Source organism: Cebus imitator, unplaced genomic scaffold (assembly GCF_001604975.1).
Source record: "Cebus imitator isolate Cc_AM_T3 unplaced genomic scaffold, Cebus_imitator-1.0 Scaffold155, whole genome shotgun sequence".
In the NCBI taxonomy this organism is placed as follows: Eukaryota; Metazoa; Chordata; class Mammalia; order Primates; family Cebidae; genus Cebus; species Cebus imitator.
Window position 1 is genome coordinate 2,653,738 of NW_016107470.1, and position 19,972 is coordinate 2,673,709.

Below are 19,972 nucleotides of genomic sequence, written 5' to 3' on the forward strand. Positions count from 1 at the left end.
AAAATGTATTCGATTGCACAAGTAATCAAAACATGCCAATTAAGAAACCAGAAAGCTATCTGTGAGGCCAGTGAAAACGTTAAAAAGTCTGTTCATACCTACCATTGGTGGAGGCATAAGGAAACAGGCCTTCTACCACATTGGTGGGATTTATAATTAATCCAAGGGCCATCTGGCAATATTCTCTTACAGATTATTTCTGGTAATTAATTTGATAATAATTAGATATGGACATGAAAAGGGATTGCTTATGAGAGCTAAAAGTTGGTAACAACTTAAATGCTGAACAATAAAGAACTGGTTTAATACATACAGTACATGCTTACAAGGGACTAATATGTACCTGTGAAGAAGGTACCAGACTGTTACATAATGAAATGGAAAGATGTTAGCCATACACTGCTAAATAAGAAGAACGATGTATGATAAGCTACATAAGGTTATGAATATATATCTAGAGAAAAATCTTGGAAGAATATATATGAAATATGGGCTGGGTGAGGTGGCTCACACCTGTAATCCTAACACGCTGGGAGGTTAAGGTCAGGAGTTCAAGACCACCCTGGGCAAAACAGTAAGGCGCCCCCCCATCTCTACTACAATTTACAATAAAAACATTTTTAAAAAGTAAAAAGAAAATATATACAATTTGAACAATTACTATCTACCAGTGAGGAGATAAAGAATAACTTCTTAAATAGAGAGTGACTGTAAATTTAAAAATTAAAAAAAAATTAGAAAAAATAACTTCTTCCTTTTGTAACTTTTCCCTATGTTTTCTGATTTTTTTAAGTGAGCATACATTTCACTTATGAGAAAAAGTCAGAAAAAGTGATTTTAGCATTTTTTAAAAGTCTCACTGAAAACAGTGATACATCTGAGTTCAAACCATTCCACAAATGGCTTGATCAAGAATATATTCCAGGCCAGACATGGTGGTTTATTCCTGTAATCCCAGCACTTTGGAAGGCTGAGGAGGGAGGGCTGCTTGAGGTTCAGAGTTCAAGACCAGCATGGGCAACATAGTGACACCTCATCTCTTCAAAATTTTTAAAAGAATATATTCCACGGGCATGGAAGTGGAGGGCAGGGGGTGATTTACTTGCCATTGAGAAATCACTGGGACACTCCAGTAACTGATCCACGACCAAAGAGAGGAGAAGAGTCTTTTTGTCTTCTACTCAAACTAATTGTCAGAAAGTCAGAAACTTCCTGGCCCAGTGCGATGGCTCACACTAGTAATCCAGCACTTTGGGAGGCCAAGTGGGTGGATCACTTGAGGTCAGGAGGTCAAGGTCAACATGGCAAAACCTAGTCTTTACTAAAAATACAAAAATTAAGAAAAAAAAATACAAAAATTAGCCTGGCATGGTAGCACATGCCTATAATCCCAGCTACTTGAGAGGCTGAGGCAGGAGAATTGCTTGAACCCGGGAGGTGGGGGTTGCAGTGAACTGAGATTGCGCGCCATTGCATACCAGCCTGGGCAACAGAGTAAGACTCTGACTCAAAAAAGGAGAAAGACAGAAACTTCCTGAACATACTACATCTGTTTTCTCATTCCTTCTCTATTTCTACCTTTCCTACTTTTTCCATATGTGAAAGGGACATGGCCGCCTTATAAGAATGGACAGGAATCTTCCTTCAGAGGTGGAAATACACAAACAGTAACAGTGGGGGTTGCCCAACAAAGGAGTGTCCTTGTTAGAAAGCTGGTGAGAGGAGTCAGATAGTGAAGAGATGCAAAGATTTGAGTCCAAGAAAGCATTACTCATGGACCAGGCTGGTGGGGCATGCATCCATACAGACCTGCCTTGCCTAGGCCTCCAGCACCCCATTGTCCATCACCATCTGGCTTCTTCCCCACCAAAAAGCAATGTTGACATGCAGGTACAAAACATGAACAGTTGCTTTTTTCCCCATTCTCCATTACCCTCACACGCAGAACCAATACAACGAAAGAAGAAGTGTGCAGGCCATTCCTGGGTACAGAGAAGTCCACATTTTCCTGCATACATCATTTCAATAAACATTGAACTCAAAAATCATTCATTCAAAAGTCTGTTTATCAGAAACATTGCTTTGCATGAATAAAAATATTTGATAGGCTTTGAAAGAATAATCCTGCCTGAATGCCATCCCATCATATTATTACCATTTACTTCTGACCTCTCACTGAGTCCTCCTTGTGATTTGGCTTCTGTTTATATTTTATTTGTTGATACAACAGAGACAGCGTAGAGCGTAGGTGTGAGATTTTACTTCCGGATCTCGGTTTATTTGTAGAAAGCAATTTGTCCTATGCTTTAGGTTCTGAAATATGGGAAGTGGGTATGTGTTTGTGACATCTGTATGCAGTACTTCCTCATTTAAGCATGCTGGAGTCTAAGAAGCAAGCCTATCCAAACATCACGTGCATGTTCCCAACCTCAGCTATCTGTGAGATAGCACACATGGTCCCAGCAGAACTCAAACAAAAGACAGCAGGCAATTTTTTTTTTTTTTTTAAGCTGTATAAAAATAAGAGAGAAAGGAGAGAAAAGAAAAAAAGCAAGCAGCATGTTTTTATTTGTTTCCTAGTTTTTTCTCTTTGTACTTTTTTTGAGACAGAATCTTGCTTTGTCACCCAGACTGGAGTGCAATGGCAGGATCTCGGCTCACTGCAACCTCCGCCTCCTGGGTTCAAGCGATTCTTGTGCCTTAGCCTCCCGAGTAGCTGGGATAACAGGTGCCTGCCATCATGCCCAGCTAATTTTTGTATTTTTAGTAGAGACAGGGTTTCACCATGTTGGCCAGGCTGGTCTGGAACTCCTGACCTCAGGTGATCCATCTGCCTTGGCTTCCCAAAGTGCTGAGATTACAGGCATGAGCCCGCCATGCCTGGCTGAAAACAGATTCTTGACTTTTTAGTTTCTTGACTCAGCAAAAGCTATACATTTATTTTTCTTTGAGGCAAGGTCTCACTCTGTCACCCAGTGACATGATCTCAGCTCACTGTAGCCTCAACCTCCCAGGCTCAAGTGATCCTCCCACCTCAGCCTCCCAAGTAGCTGGACTACAGGTGTGTGCCACCACACTCAGCTAATTTTGTTTATTTTTTGTATAGACAGGGGTCTTACTATGCAGTCCAGGCTGGTCTCAAACTCCTGGCTCAAGTGATCCTCCTGCCTTGGCCTCCCAAAGTGCTGAGATTATAGGCATGAGCCACTGCACCTGGCCAAGAGCTGTCTTGAAGTCTCAGTTATATGGCCCTACCTGAAAACTGAAAATAGTGCAGAGGCAAAATGTGGACCCTAAACATACATTTTTAACACAATGAAGACCTGCCTCTTGGTGTAGTGTGATAAAAGACCATATGTCAGTTGCAGAATTTTAGAGGTGGATGAGATTGTAGTGATCCTCCAAAGGCCCAGAAAGATGATACAACCTCCCCCCAACCACATAGCCCTTCAAAGACCCGGCCCTGGCCCAGACTAGGTAATGCTGCCTCTGTCCAGCTATTTGTGGGAAAGATAGATAATAAATAAATATCTACCGGGGAGGGCGTGATAGCTCACGCCTATAATTCCAGCACTTTGGGAGGCCGAGGCGGGTGGATCACGAGGTCAAGAGATCAACCTGGTCAACATGGTGAAACCCTGTCTCTCCTAAAAAAAAAATACAAAAATTAGCTGGGTGTGGTGGTACACGCCTGTAGTCCCAGCTACTTGGGAGGCTGAGGCAGGAGAATTGCTTGAACCCAGGAGGTGGAGGTTACGGTGAGCTGAGATCGCGCCATTGCACTCCAGCCTGGGTAACAAGAGCGAAACTCCGTCTCAAAAAAATTAAAAAAAAAAAAATAATAATAATATCTACCTAAGCACTAAATACCCAACAAGATATAAATGCCTAGTGGCAAAGCTATCCCAAGAACAGATTCTTTGAATCTTTGCATTTTTGGTGATTTTTATCACCATGGAATTCAAACCTGTCATGTTTAGATGATGCCAACTCAGAGAGCAGATGACTTGCCCAAGGGCGCCCTGCACGATAGTGTATGACCAGATTAAAACCAGTTTTCAAATTACTCCTTCAGTTTTAAGCACAAAATGAGATTAGATGTGAAAGAAGAGCCCAGATGCAAACTAAAAGCACAGAGACTGACCTTTCACAGTGCCTTTTTTCTAATTCTCTGCCTTCCAGGCCCTTCCTTCATATGCATTGCCTCAGGGAGGTCAGACACAGTTTAGGATAAATAAGTTGCCACTGAGCTTTAATTTTCAAAGTATCACTTAGAAAAACCCAAGTCCTTGAGCTTAAAAAACTCTCGATTTGCCAGAGCTTCCCACCAGGACATGAGGGGCAGGAAGACAGAAGGAGCTGGTAGGACTGTATTAGAGACACAGAAGTCTCCAGGTCTTTACTGTCCTTGTAGAGACAGCCTTCGAGGCATGCCTAAAGGAAGTGCCTTAAACAAATAAGGCCCTCTCGGAAACCCTGCACACGCCATGACACCTGAGGAGTTGGGGAGCTGCAAGTGAGAGGGGTCCCAGTGCATGCACTCTTATAAGTGCAGCGTAGGAAAAAGAACTGTGTTCCTGAGCCCAAAATGGTGCTGTTGGAGAAATCCACAAAGGGACTGGATCACGGTGCAAAGATCTAACACCTACAGCCACTGATATCAGCCTGTGAGGATGGGGACACAGGCAGGTGCATGACAGTCATCCCAGTGGACATCACCATAAGGTCAAAGGGTAGCATGCAACATGGATGGCTCTCCCATGAGGCTGAAACAAGAGATGACCCCCATGCTCACCAAACAACAGATCACTCCCAGGGAAACAAAAGGCAAGGAACCCCAAATAATAGAGAGAATCCTGATTTTGCAAACATTTAGCCAAAAGAGAATACAATTTAATACAGAAATAACTGAGACCCTGAATTGCCAAGAAAAAGATTGTCCCCCAGCAGCAGAAATGGAGAGACCAATGCCTGATTAGTCAACACCTACTCTATCTGCTAGGTTGTGGCATTCATGAGGACTCAGGGTGAAAAGTGACGCCATCCAACAAGTGTTTCCATCCAGCTTTTTCCCTCTGGGCTCAACCTCTGCACACTGTTCACAGCACAATATGGCTGCAACAACCGTAAATCCTACTCATATATGCCACATAGGCCACCAGCATCTTTCCAAACATTTAACCTTTCTACTCCTGGAATGGAGTGAGCCACTAAGTCACATGGCTTGGTGCTTGTCACCAAAGACCGCAAAGAACAGCAGGTCGGAGCTGTCCAACCTTCACAAAGCAGCCCCCACTCAACCCTCCCCCTGAGATCTTAGAAAAGGAATATGGTCCCCTCTTTGGGATTCATTCCTACAGAATGTTTTGAAATTTAGGAGCAAGCAGGGCTTTAAGAAGAAATGCCTCAGGTTAGGCTGTGTGTGGTGACTCATGCCTGTAATCCCAACAGTTTTGGAGACTGGGGCAGGAGGATCACTTGAGGCCAGGAGTTTGAGACCAGCCTGAGCAATATAGAGAGATACCATCTCTACAAGAAAAAAAAAAAATTTTTTTTTTTAATTAGCTGGGCATAGTGGTGAGTGCCTATGGTCCCAGCTATTTAGGAGACTAGGTGAGAGATCTCTTGAGCCAAGGAGTTTGAGGATGCAATGAATGATCTGTGATTGTGCCACTGTACTCCAGCCTGGGCGACAGAGCAAGGACCTGTTTCAAGAAAGCCAGCCTGGCCAACATGGTGAGACCCCGTTTCTACTAAAAATACAAAAATTAGCTGGGTGCAGTGGCTCACACCTGTAATCCCAGCACTTCTGAAGCCCGAGGTAGGTGGATCACTTGAGGTCAGAAGTTCAAGACCAGCCTGGCCAACATGGTAAAACACTGTCTCTACTAAAAATACAAAAATTAGCTGGGTGTGGTAGCGGGCACCTGTAAGCCCAGCTTCTTGGGAGGCTGAGGCAAGAGAATCATGTGAACCTGGGAGGCGGAGGTGACAGTGAGCCGAGATTGTGCCGCTGCACTCCAATCTGTCTCAAAAATAAATAAATAAAAATAAATAAAATAAAAATAAAAACTAGAAAAAAAAAAAANAAAAAAAAAAAAAAAAGAAATGCCTCAGATTAGAGAAAATGGCCCATGTTTTTCACACTGGGAACCCCTGCTTTAGTGAGATAATGCTCACTGAACAAGCATTTTGTGGCTGGCCATGAGTATGGATTGCAATACGGGAGAAAGCCAGCTGTTTGGTCATCATTTTGCTTATTTTCTTTAAATGGTAATGGTACAAAACTACTGTGGAATGACAGTAGCACAGGGATTTCAGTCACTTTTATGTGTTTTTGTTAAGCTGTTTTTAAGCTCTCCTTTTTGCCTCTTATGATTTATTATAGTGTTTTTCTCAGGCACTGTGCACGCTGAATACACTTCTGAATCTCAGTGGAAACTGCCGTATAAACAGCTCGTCTTTGCTAGACTCGGCTGTTATCTGTTAGTACATAGGGTAATAAATGTTTCTGTAAATTTGATTTGTTTCTCTGGGCATTAAAATGGACAGACTGGAATTAAAACTAAGTCAATGGCTTTGAAGTTCACCCTGCTGCTGCTGTTATACTTGTTCCATGTGAGGCTTTTGGTATCGGCTTCTAGAATATCCACTCAGGAGGGCCTGTGGGTGTTTGCCTGCGAGTACGTAACACGTGTCAAAATCATCTATCTTCTGCAAAGACCCTTTTGTACATTCACTTACGGCCTATCTTTCGAGTTGAACTCCAGAGGCAGTTCAGAGCTCTCTCCCATCAAAAGAAAGAGAAATATAGAGGACACAAAATATGATCATACTGTTTGCCTCTCATTTTGTCAAACTCTGTTCTTTGGAAAATTCTGTTGGTAGTTCTAAATGGGATGATAGCTGGGAATGGTGGCTCATGCCTATAATCCCAGCACTTTGGGAGGCCGAGGGGGGTGGATCACCTAAGGTCAGGAGATCCAACCTGGTCAACATGGTGAAACCCCAACGCTACTAAAAATACAAAAATTAGCCAGGCATGGTGGTGTGTGGCTGTAATCCCAACTACTTGGGAAGCTGAGGCACGAGGGTGGCTTAAACCCGGGAGGTGGAGGTTGCAGTGAGCTGAGATCATGCTGCCGTACTCCAGGATGGGCAACAGGGCAGGACTCTGCCTCAAAAAAAAAAAAAAGTAAAAATAGAAATAAAAATAAATAAATAAATAAATGGGACGATAGAGTGAATAGGTGTTGGTTTTGCCTGTCTGGCATTTATTCCTTTTTGGAGAAGAAATAACACACTAAATTTCCTTTTGGCAACAACTCCTTCCCCATTCACAGAGTAGACTACATGTACTTCTAGGGAAGGTGACCCCACACCTCCAGACCCAGAGGTTGGATGTGGCCCAGTCAGGCCACAGTGATTCATTTCAGGGATTGGGCACTCAATCTGAACTAGTCATAGAGCTTAAAGCTCAGAACTTTTGCTGAAATCACTGGGAATGGAAAACTGTCTTTCCTTGGGGCTTGCTTAAGTGGCAGGATATGAGTCTGGAACTGCGGGCAGCCATCTCACCACTATTTGGAGACAGCTCCTCCCCGCCACCAACCCCCGGACTATTGCCATGAATGAGGCCAAAGCAAAAGGCAGCAAAGCTGAGCCACGGAGAGGCAGACGCTGAGTGCCTGTCCCCACAGACACTGAAATGAGAGCTACCCCTAGATGTGTTTATAACCTGAACCAGTAAAGTTTCATTTTTTTTATTAAGCCAGTCTCTGTTTGGATTCTGTTGTCCTGACTCATATAGCTTTGGGCCTACAACAAGGTCATTTTTCAATGGGAAGGAAGCAGCTTCTGGATAAGTATGGCAAATACAGAGTAGGTGTGGTCAGAGTCCAAGATTTCTGCTGACACTCCTAACTGAGGTTCATGAAAACCAACCACGAGCCAGAGTTGGAACAACAAAAGAGTAGACAGCTGAAGACTGGTGGCTCTGGGACCAAATCCAAGAGAACCACGTAAAACACAGGGTCTCTTCCCACTGGCAGAAACCCAAGGGGTCCAGATCAGCAAGAATTCATGCCCAACTCCACCCACCTAGAGACAGACTAGGAAAATTCCAGTATAACCTTGAACTAGGTTAACTAACTCTCAGTCTGATTCCTCTTATTAAATAAGAAGAACAGAAGGCACCTTTCTATATCACAGGATTCCTGTGGGTTTAAATGTGACAGTGCATGTAAACCATTTAGGTTGGAACCTGACATATAATGAGTGTTAGATATTATATTATCACTATTATTCACAAAATCCAAAGCACCTGCTACCAGCATTCTACACAGCTTTTTGCATGTAAGTCACTCAATAAATAATTTAAGTGAGTGAGATGGCCCGGTATAGTGGCTTAAGCCTGTAATTCTAACACTTTGGGAGGCTGAGGCGGGCAAACAGTTTGAGCTTAGGAGATTGAGACCACCAGCCTGGGCAACATGGTAAAACCCAGTCTCTACAAAAAATACAAAAATAGGCCGGGCATGGTGGTGTGCATCTGCAGTCCCAGTTACTTGGGAGGCTGAGGTGGGAGGATTGCTTGAGTGGGGAGCAGGGGGGAATTGGGGGAAAGTGCAGGTTACAGTCAGCCAAGATCCATCGTGCCACTGCACTCCAGCCTCGGCGACAGAGTGAGACTCGGTCTCAAATAATAATAATAATAATAAATAATTTAAGTGAGTGAGGCAGTGCTGGATTAATCTGGAATTCTGAACAAAAATTCTAGGAATCTCAAGGGCTTCCGGGACACACATATAAATTCTTAATTTTTAATTATAATGGTGTGCTAAATGATTTAAACACCTTGTCTGAATTAAGCCTCATAACAACTTCATAAATATGTAATCACTGAGCTCCATTTTACAGATGAGAAACCTAAGGCTCACAGAAGGTAAGTATAGCCTGAGTTGTCATAAATAAAGTGGTGGAGGCAGGATTCAAAACTCATAAGTAACAGACCCGAAAGCCTGTGCTCTGATGACTCTGTCTCCTGTCTCTGTACTGAAGGTAAAGGCCCCTCACATTCCAGTTCCTCAGTCTTGACTGTTCAATATGAAATGGGTCAGGCCTTACTCTTTCTTTCTAACTGCCTGTCTTATCAAAGACAGCTCTCTGCAAGAGAGAGACGATGGTGAAACCTTTTCTTCTCCCTGGATTTCTTTGGGCCAAGATGATCTGTAACTTTGTTCCCAGGTCTAAAATGTCCAAAACTCTCAAGAGAGACTTTTGTGTTTTCGTCCATCGCCTATTCCACTGGTTCCCACTTTGGTTCAAGTCAGGCACTTTGGGAGATACTCCCTTCCACAAGCATGGAGGCTCAGCTTGGAAAAATGGTCAAACTTCATTGAATACATAACACCACTGACTGCATTTCAAATCTTTATCATTAATTTTGTACGGCTTAAGCTTCCGTCTCTTATTTGAATCTATTTAAATAAATATCCTCACTTTTTAAAAAGACTCAATCTGGCCAGTTAAGGATTGGCCCTTCTCCTGTTCAAATTATCATTCTCAGTTTCATTAAAAAAATAAACAAATTCAAAGCCCCAACAGCAGCAGTTCTGGGCTTAGATCGTGAGCAAACTGGCTCTCTCAGCTCAAGAACCTTTAGATTTCAGATCCAGATTCTTCAATTCTCATCTCAGGATTCCAAAGTCAATTATGCCACACTGTAAACTGAGATTAACAGAGAAGCCTTCGGGCATACCATCAAAAAGTCTTTGGACACACATGGCAATGAATGCCTTGCAAGGTCCCATGTGTTTAAAAAAAAAAAATGGATGCATCTCACACCCTCAGTGGGGATCACATTCTTATGAATAATAATGTAAGTCCTATTATCTGCTGAGGGGACTGCGTGAGACTGGGATAAAACAAATGTTTACTTTTGACCTTAATGCATCAAAAAGGTATTAAAATTTCAGGAGGATTCCAGGTAAGCAGTGGAAGGAAACCTCTCAGCAGCACTGCTTTGGGCTGTTTCAGAGAGTGCTGCTCCCATAAAACTGGCATAGGCCACCCCAGCTAACTCCACCTCTGCCCTTTCACTTGGTTAATTCCGTGAAGCATCCCTTTAAACCAAGGTGAAAAACAAAAATGTTAAGTATAGACTGAAGCCCCAGGAGAGCACAGGGAAGCAGCCGGGGGGTGAGGTGGGGTGGGGGGAGGCGGCAAGAATTCAAATGAAAAACTGCAAATAATTCAAAATAAAGGAAAAATTCCTAGGCACACACAGAACCAAGCTTGAAGCTAATGCTTCCAACCACCTAGTACCCTCACGTACCGCTAAGGCTCTGGGAGATTACACACAATGTGACCACTCACATGTTAGTCAAGGCAGAGAGGTGGCTTTGGAACCCTGCTGGTGTGCCTGAAAGCCCTCCAAATGCCCCAAAACATTTCAGGAGAACAATCCCCATCTCTCTGAGAGAGGGTGGGGCTGCACTTTCTTAAAGACAAAATGATGGATGTGATGACCTCTCAAGGTCACTTCCAACCTCCAAGTGCTATTCTTTTAATACTAACAACTGCTGCCACCAAGTGCTCTGAGTTAGGCCCAGGCCTGTGACTAACTTCCAACAAAAAGTGGGGCGGAGAGAGAGAGCCAGGATTGCTCAAAGACCACCGAAAGAGGATCTCGCTTCTTTCCCTTTTTAACCATCTGTGGGGTTTTTTTTCTTCTTCTTCCTTTTGCCCCTCCTTTTTGCGTGTGTTGCATAGAAACAGAAAGTGCCTTTGTACCAATTACTAGGCACTAATTTACACTCTTCAGTGGGCGCTGGGCTTGCTGGAGAAACATTAGGAAAAGGTGGGAGGGTCGGATGTGGGGGAGGATTCTAGCAGTGGAGGAAGGAATGGCATGCTACGAGCTTTTTCTCCAAGCCTGAGAACAGCCAAGGGGAAAGAGAAGGAGAAAAAAAAAGAATACAGAAGATTTGGAAGTCAAGACTAACAAATGCGACAAAGCTTTTTTTTTTTTTTTTTTAAATCAAGAATGCTAATGATCATAAGGCATTCAGAAATCAAACTGATGGGATGGAAAGCAGGCTCCACCTAGAGCATGTCAGATTGTTTTAGGGGCTTCTGAAAGAGTACAGACGGGAAATCATCCGCCCACTTTTCTTCTCAATGAACTTAGTAAGGAAAACCATTGTCAGCCATTTTCCCAATATGTCATATGATGTTTCTCCAGGGGAAGTTCAATCTGGGAATTTCCCACAGATGTTGCGGAATGACTAGTCCTTGGGATAAGCGTCAACAATTGAGACAGGAATGTAAATCTGACCCTCATGTTCAGAATCCAAGAATTCATTTCCCTCAGCTTACAACTTTGTGTCTCAAGGTAATGGGGTGTCACCATCCAAGTGGCACTGTATTTACTCTGGTACCTCCCTCTCTTACCCGGGAACCCACTTATACCCCTGGCCTCTCTCTTCTCACCACCCACAGAAGATGTGAGAGGAAAATCAAGAGAAACAATGTGCATACTCTGTAATTTGACTCCACTTGTGTTTTCTATTGTGAAACAGTAATCCTGCCAGCAGAAGCTTCTCAAGAGGCCCCCCACCCCCCACTTTGTCTTTGCTAAGGCAGATAGATAGAAGGTGACACAGGACAAGCGGGAAATGTGGGAAGAACGGCAACTGCTGGCTCCTACCTTGGGACTAGTAATAAGAGCTGTAGGGTCCTAACAGACTCCATCCCCAGGGTCAGATTTCTGCAGAGAGCTCTGGCTGGAACGCTGTTTGCGCATATTTCACTTGATTCAAAGGAGTTTTAGCCTCTGGCCTAAAACCCAGAAGCAAACGTTACAGGAAACTCTTGCAGCCTTGGAAACCCATCCTCTGTAACTAGAAGCTGTGTGCAAGCAGCCTTTTGCATAGACTGTTATTCTTCCCTAACAGGGTACTTTATATCACTCCTTTTGCTAAATGGGCTGGGGCAGTATCATCTCCAAGCGGGCAAAAATTGGTTGTGTGGCGGGTGAAAAAAGTCTTAGTTATTATACCAGTTTGTCGCCTTCGGAAGTGGGCACAGTTCATAAACAGATATATCTGTGGAATTAAAATGTAATGGGGGAGGCCAGGCACAGTGGCTCATGCTTGTAATCCCAGCACTTTGGGAGGCCAAGGTGAGCAGATCACTCGAAGTCAGGAGTTCAAGACTAGCCTGGCCAATATGGTGAAACCCTGTCTCTACTAAAAATGCAAAAAATTAGCTGGGTATAGTGGCACACACCCATAATCCCAGCTACTCTGGAGGCTGAGGCAGGAGAATCAATAATGGAGGGGACAATTATGGAAAAAAGATAGAGAAACAATTATCTGCACAAGCCCCACCCAGGCCTAGCTGTAAATCTATGTTGGATGAAGCAAGTCGAGTTATGAAATGCCATTCCAAATCACTTTGGGGAGCCCTCTGCAAAGGAGAATGGGGTAGAGAGAATGTATACCTAAGGATCCAGGCACTGGGCTTCCGTTCCACTCATGAAGAGAACAGAAGTTGGTAAGGGCTGGGCAGGGCCTACTTAATTAGGCAGCCCAGTGAGCTAAGGCCCTTTAGTCTAGGGCAAGGCCTTGTTTTGTCCCTAAAGCCCTACCTCCAAGGCAATGAAGGTGAATTTTTTCCACATACCTCTGATAACATCAGACTCTCCTTAATTGAACAGTTGATTCCAAAGCCTTTTGCAGTGATTAAGGGAGAAGAGGGCAAGAGGCTCAGGACAACCTCATGCCTTTAAGCAAAATTCCCACCTAAGTTATAGTTGGCCAGTGATGGACATTCCTAGGGGGGCCAGAAAAATCTATTTCCCATATTGGAGAACAACTTCTACATGGAGGCTGTCCAGATCCTTCCCACCAGGTATGCCAAGCATCCCAAGGATGTGTTCAGAGAGGCAAAGGAGAAGCAGAAGCCACCACTCAGGGCTTGCATAGCTCCCATCTCTCCTGTTTTTTTATGTAAGCCTCATTTTTCACTATTTTAAGGTTTTATATATATATATAAAACCTTAAAAATCTTTTTGCATAGAACTGGGATATCATGGTTGGAATTTGGGGTTTTCTGATTTTCAGAATCCTATAACCAGTGCTATCAAACTTAACCCATTGTCACCACTTGGCGAGAGCTGACTTAAGCCCCTCCAAAAAGAGAATAAGATGGCACCTGGCATAGAAACAAGGCCTCAGGTTTCTATCATCTGGATGTTAACCCAGCATGGTTCAACATCAGCCCATTCTGATGACTTCCGAACTGGAATTAGAATGTAGTTGTTTCCTTCTCCAATGGGTAACACTGCCTTTACCACCCGCCCCCCGAAATCTGCTTATACTTTTTGTGAAGTGTATCTGCAAAGTCAGGAGACTTAGGATGAACTTCATGGTAATTATATTTTCAAATAATATGCCTGATATATTTTCATGTAAAATACTCCATGTTCAAAAATTAATCTGAAACAGTACAAATAAATACATCATAAAGTGTCCCAAAAGTCTGGAAACAGGAAAAATAGTGTATTTGTTGCATCTTATTTTCTTCAGATTAACAACAGATCCACTGCTTAAACTTTAGAGGTATATCACCTGAAAAGATCCGGTCTGGAGGTTGAAGAAAAACAAATTGAACATACTATTTGAAAATGTAAATTAATATACTACTTAATAAGTTTATCCAGTGTTTCCTGATTTTGAGGTGACGTTCCGTATATTACACACAAACTACAGGACCCAGCATTTCTCAAGGGCTTACTGTGTGTGGAACACTACTAGATGCTTTATAGATGTTATCTTTGCACAAGAACCTGTGACTTGAGGATAGCAGCCCTGTCTTGTGGATTAAGAAAGTGAGGCTTAAGTACGAGTTGAACAATGAGAACACATGGACACAAGGAGGCAACATCACACACTGGGGCCTGTTGGGGGCTGGAGGGTAGGGAAGGAATAGCATTAGGAGAAATACCTAATGCAGATGACGGGTTGACGGGTGCAGCAAACCACCATGGCACATGCATACCTACGTAACAAAACTGCACGTTCTGCACATGTACCCCAGGACTTAAAGATACCAAAAAAAAAAAAAAAAAAAGGAAGAAGAAAGTGAGGCTTAAACAAAGCAGAGGTTGGAAACTTAAATACCAGAAGAAATCATGTAAATGATTAAAATACAAGGTACTGCCCGCATTAGGATCTGTTCAAGCCAATTATTGATAGATAGGAATTCAGACCCCTTTTTGCCAGATCTTTTGATTTTTTTTTCCAGAGAAGCCAGAAATCTGGATTCATGCCATAATCCTCTGATTTTTAGATGTTGGTAACTAATTAAATTTTTATAAGCCCTGTGCTGGCCAAGCCAAACAAATCTGCAAAGCAAATTCAGCAGCAAGCCTCCAGTTTGCAAACTCGGAGTTAAAGTAACTTGCTTATGGTCTCAAATGAGAAAACAATAGGACAAATCAGAACCCAGCTCAGTCGGCCTCAATTGTGTCTTTACTCCCAGGACACTACAGAAGTAAGTAGCAGCACTGAATTAGAAGAAAGTCTGTTTGAATGACTCAACTTCTAAAGCTGGTGTAGAAGTGGTCTATGGAAGTGGCAGCTGTATGAGGCTCTATAAGGAAGTGAGCAAGCTGGAGGGTTTCTTGCAGAAATGTTAGCAACAGTGAGCAAGGGGGTGTGGCTGGGAGTTTAGCTCTTAAAATCTTCACAGAATGCAGACATTCCAAATGCCATCTCTGCCCACCTTCTTGATTTAACACCATTAGAAAGAAAATTAGGAAACTCTTTACCCTACCCTAAAATCAATTTAAATTGAAGTTGTATCTGAAACTTGCAGATGCAGGAGACCTCCAAGTCTCTTATTTAAAGTGACCTTAACATATACCTCCTCTAGCAGGAATACCCTTCTGACAGTATTAACCCAGGCTGAGGTTTTGTTTGACCACGCACTAGGATTAGAGATCCCCAAATCACAGACACCTGCAATCACTATATCCCTAGGTTCAAAGGACTGACGGTAACACTTAAAGCTGGATGAACATCTCACTTCGTTTTCCACTCTTGACTGTGAAAAAGGTTCTCTGGAAGCAGCTGAGCCGAATGACTTGCCTTATGGAGAATTAAGGAGCAGCACGCATGCACGCACACATAAGCAGCCATTTCTATAAATGCTTGAGAAAAATCACTCAGCCTAACGGCCCAGAACCCTGGAAACCCTATTCCTGAGTCGGACAGACTCTGGCAGCTCACAGAGGCGCTGCGGCCCTCCCTGGCTTCACGACTGGGAAGCTCCCTGAAGGAGAAAATGCCTTTGCTCAAGGTGGCAGTGGGTGTCAATGCGAACAACCGAACTCCGGGAACATGGCTGACACAGCCAGGCCCGCCCAGCAGCTGTTGGTGAGTAACACCCTCCGGTTAATATACCCCTACTTCACCCCCAGAGCCACACTAAAGGTCACATCCCGCAAAGCAGGCACATGCCTTTCAGCAACCTTACAGATACAAACCTTAAAATGTGCTGTTTTATGGCAACCTAGATGATGACCCCAAACAGAACCAGATTTTGCATTAACCATGGAGGAAACTGTCTGATTTCGGTGCCAGCAGCCACCTCCACAAGAACAAGTCTTCAAAGGAAATGGAATGAGACGCAGTTACGTGGCCTTTCTTTTAAAAAGGAAAGCAAAGCAAAGCAAAAAACCTCAACCAAGTATCACTGTTAACCCACAGGCCCAGGACCTCATCTTAAAAGTATCGAAGTATTATTCCAAAAAATGACACTTCTCCAACTAACTCGAACAATACCCTCTCAAACACAGCGTCACAGGACAGAGGCAAAAGGCTTCTCCGAGAGGACCAAGCCTCAGCTATCTCATCTGAATGGCGTTTGTAAAAGCAGCTTTCCGAAGATGGTCACATAGCCTGTCCAAATGTGACTGCTTTCCCACTTTTACCGTACATGTTAAACACAACCAACAGCATTGGCTGACCAAGGTCCCTGGAAGTCTCCAAAGCCTGTTTTATAAGGCAGATAGATGCCTTTCTGGCCACATTCATTTGTCCAGCCCTGCCTCTCGCCATCCTAGGGAGGAACTATTCCCTGAGGCCTCCAGAACTGCCCAGCATTCGTTACCAAGCTTTGACCTCCGGCAAGGACCACACCTCCCTGCAAACAGCCTGATTCAGGGGTGGAGGGTGCGACCTAAGTCACATGGCCAAAAAAAAAAAAAGCTCTGAAATCTGGCTCATTAGGAAAGCTAATGAGTGAAGTTAACCCACCATTACTTGATCAAACTCCTCTGCTGCCTGAAGCAGGGTTATTTTAAACCTCTCAGGGGATTCCTGACCATATTTAAAACCACCTTGGCAAGCCCAGAAAAGTAGCAGGCATCCAGCTAAATGAGTCCTTAGTCATCCCTAAAAGGCTCTAAGTAAAGTGCGCCGCGTCCCCCCTCAGTTTCAGCCACTTCTCTGCAACCGAACAAGGGAATTAAATAAAAGATACGCCATCTGACTTCCCCGCTGCCACCGTCTTTCCCAGGTGGGGTGGCCCCACCGTCGCGGGGTGCGGGAGTCCCGGGGGCGGAGCGGGACGGGGGATGGGCAGACACCACTCCCCGAGAAGCCAAACACCGCATTTGCTCTGCCCGCCAGTTTAAGGCTCCCCGTGGCTCCCGGAGGCCGGGGACCATTAAGGAGAGAGTGAGCTTTCCGCCAATGCACACATTATTAAAAGAGTTAAAACCGCATCTTATCCAACATGTTTGCACCCTTTCGGCCGAGTGCAGTGTCCTGAACGCCCAGGAACGCTGCCTGGCCAAAGGTTAACTAACCCCAGAGCTCCGGGGGAGAGGGCGACGCCGCTAACCTGTATGCACTCTGTAATGGGCTTTGAGATGGGAGGATTTTCCATAGACTTTCCCACAGCCACTGTAGGGGCACTTGTGCCTCTTTTCGGAGGCGTGTTTCCCCTTCGCAGCCACTCCAGGGTGGAGGAGGGAGAGCGGGCTGGGCGCGCTGCCAGGATCCCGTCTCTCCTCCGGGCTGTGGGAAGGACTCGACCCAGATTCGGTGGTCACGTCGCTGTCGGATCCCATATCCTCATCTGGACTCTCCAGACTGTCGCTGCACACGGAGGGGGTCTGGATGGGTCGGTACTTGTTCAGGTCCAACAAGCTCTTGGCGATGGTGACGAGCGTGCAGTAATCCTTCCAGGTGTCCCCCGGGTCACCGTGCTCCTTGGTCACCTCGCGCTCAGGTAGTCGCAGCCGCTCGGCGTCCGGAGCGCCCCCATGCTCCGGCACCGCAGCGCGGTTCGAAATGGAAACCAGACACTGGGCAGCCACGAAGTCCATGTAGGCGGCCGCGGACATGGTGCGGGCGACGGCAGCCCCAGCGGCGCGGCCGAACTTGGCGGTGGCTGCGGAGGTTCGGCTCGCCCTGCCCTAGCCTCGGACGACAAGCGCTGCGCGGCGCGGCACGGCGCGGCGGCCAAGGGGGCGGGGGCGCGGGGCGCTTCCGACTCGCAGGAGCGCCGAGGCGACCTCAGCCCCTCATCTTTACGTAACCGGCAGCGCCTCCGCACGCAGCATCCACGGCCCCAGGCTCCGCGGCGCCGCCGCCTCTCGCCGCCGCCCCTGCCCAGCGCGGGCCGCGATCCCCCGACGGGCGCGCCGGCCCTTCTGAGCCGGCTCCCTTGGAAAGATGCCACACGTGGCGGTCGCAAGTTTATTCGACTGAAAACGCCCCCGAGGCGCTGAGAGAGGAAACTGCAAGAGAGGTGCACGCCCTCGGCCGCCTCCCCGTCGAGCCAAAGCCCCAGGACATTCACCCGACCACCCCGAAGCGGGTGGCGAGGGCCACGCCGAGCGCCAAGTCTAAGAGACACTTTTTCCTGAGTCCACTGACGGCTTCTGAGCCCCTGCTCCGGCCGGTCCGCACCGTTCCGGCATTCTCCTGCTCAGTAACAATTTCGCAGAATCCCATCACGTCACAAACCAAACCCCCTCCAATTGGCCAGTGGGGAGGGTGATTCAACTCTGTTTACTTTCTCCCCCTGCCAGTCAGATCAGCCTTTCGGTGGAGAGGTGCGTCTAGAACTAAGGCGTGCGGCCAATCCGACTGTTCCGTTTCGCTGCCTCGTGCTACCCCTACAGCCTCGAACACTGACATTTAAAAGGGTAACAGCTGGGAGGCAGGAAAGGAGCAGCCGCACACTTTTCGGGGTGCCTCACGGTCCCGTGTGGCCAGTCCAGGCCTCCTGCCTCACGTTCCAGCTTGCGCAGCTTTGGGACACATCTTTCCTAGTCAGTTGCGCTCGTTCCTATGGCAAAAGAGAACTTCAGCTTTGTTTTTCCAGCTCCCAAACAGTTAAGTGACTTCCTGCAAACGCTACAGTCCCAGCAACCAGCCTTCCAATCAAAAGTAAGTTGGTTGATGTCACTGGCATTTGCTCGGCCAATCAGAAGGGCGTTCCGAAAGCAAGCGCTCGACACTTGTAATCGCGAAGAGCTGTAGTGAAACTGGACACATCTTTGTATTTTGTGTTTGTTGTTGGTAGTAAATATTGAGTTATGGATGAGAGGACAGGGGTGATGAATAAATGCAGTGTGAATCTGTAATTTTTTAAACCCCATTATGTCAGGATAAATCCAAGAATAAACAGAAATGAGAAGGAATTCGTTTTGTTATATATATTTTTTGGATGCAGCATACTTCGGGGCAGATGTTTAAAAATTCTTCCATCCAATACATTATGACCAATTCATCTTAAAACTGCAGTGCTAACAAAAGTTCTGGTTTTATAGCGTAGCCTTTTTATTGCCCTAGATTCTTCCATCGAAACAACCCATCTTTGCTTTTGTCATATCTCTTAATTCCTCTACTTCTCTGGTGCAACTTAACCTAAATAAATTATTTTAGCTTTATCTGGGAGCTATTTTTAACCCACCTTAAATGGCGGTTTAAATGATAAATGGAGACATAAACCATTCATTTGCGTAACTTTTAACAAAAACCCACCATTCTTGGCTCATTTTCTTTCCAGAGCCCCTGCATCGTTTTTGGGACATGTTTCTCTTCCCTCACTTCACAAATGTGGAGACTGAGATACAGAGAAGTGACTTACCTTGTTAGATAATGACAGAACCCGGTAGAAACCAAAAGTCTCCTGATTTCTAGCTCTTTGTGCTTACAACTAAGCCCTTTTGGTTTTGTGAAATATTAACTGTGCTGAACAGATTTTTAGGGACTAGAATAAGCCAGAGATCCTTAGCGGTGGAATATTACGGCATTACTTGGTCAGCAATTAGTATGGATCTTGGAGTCTGATTAACTTGGTTTACCCCACCCTCCGGATTAATGATGCAGTTGTTTTCCCTCTTGATAGCTGAGAAAAGAATCTAGGGCTAGTGTCTTTTTGCAAGAGGCATACTGTCAGAACAACTGATTAAAAATAATTCACTTTCGTGAACTGTGAGAGGTACCTGATTGTATGTGATAGGGATTCGGTGAGTTCCAACCCTGACTCCCACTGGCTGTTAACCTTTGTTAAGAGAAAGTTACACCAGGTTCTAGTCTCCAAGGGAAGGGTCTCAAATTAACACTACTAATTTAAGGTCTAGAGTAGTTTCCTTTGACTTTATTTTTAAAGTGGTACATCAAAAAAAGAAAATTAAAAAAAAAAAAAAAATTAACCGGGCATGATGGCTCACACCTGTAGTCCCAGCTACTCAGGAGGGTGAGGCAGAAAAGACTGCTTCAAGCCGGGCGCGGTGGCTCACGCCTGTAATCCCAGCACTTTGGGAGGCCGAGGCGGGTGGATCACGAGGTTAAGAGATCGAGACCATCCTGGTCAACATGGTGAAACCCCGTCTCTACTAAAACTACAAAAGATTAGCTGGGCATGGTGGCGCGTGCCTGTAATC

At 45.2% G+C, this 19,972-nt stretch overlaps 1 protein-coding gene across 1 annotated transcript in view; it reads right to left on the bottom strand.

Moving 5' to 3' along the window:
- KLF9 (Kruppel like factor 9) overlaps positions 1-18,718 on the bottom strand; it is a 30,936-nt gene extending 12,218 nt beyond the window's left edge. Inside the window, exon 1 of the mRNA XM_017543450.2 lies at positions 16,915-18,718. Within this exon, the coding sequence (XP_017398939.1) occupies positions 16,915-17,419 (505 nt within the window). The 5' untranslated portion in view covers positions 17,420-18,718. The remainder of the gene's footprint in view (positions 1-16,914) is intronic.
- Between the last annotated feature and the right edge of the window lie 1,254 nt (positions 18,719-19,972).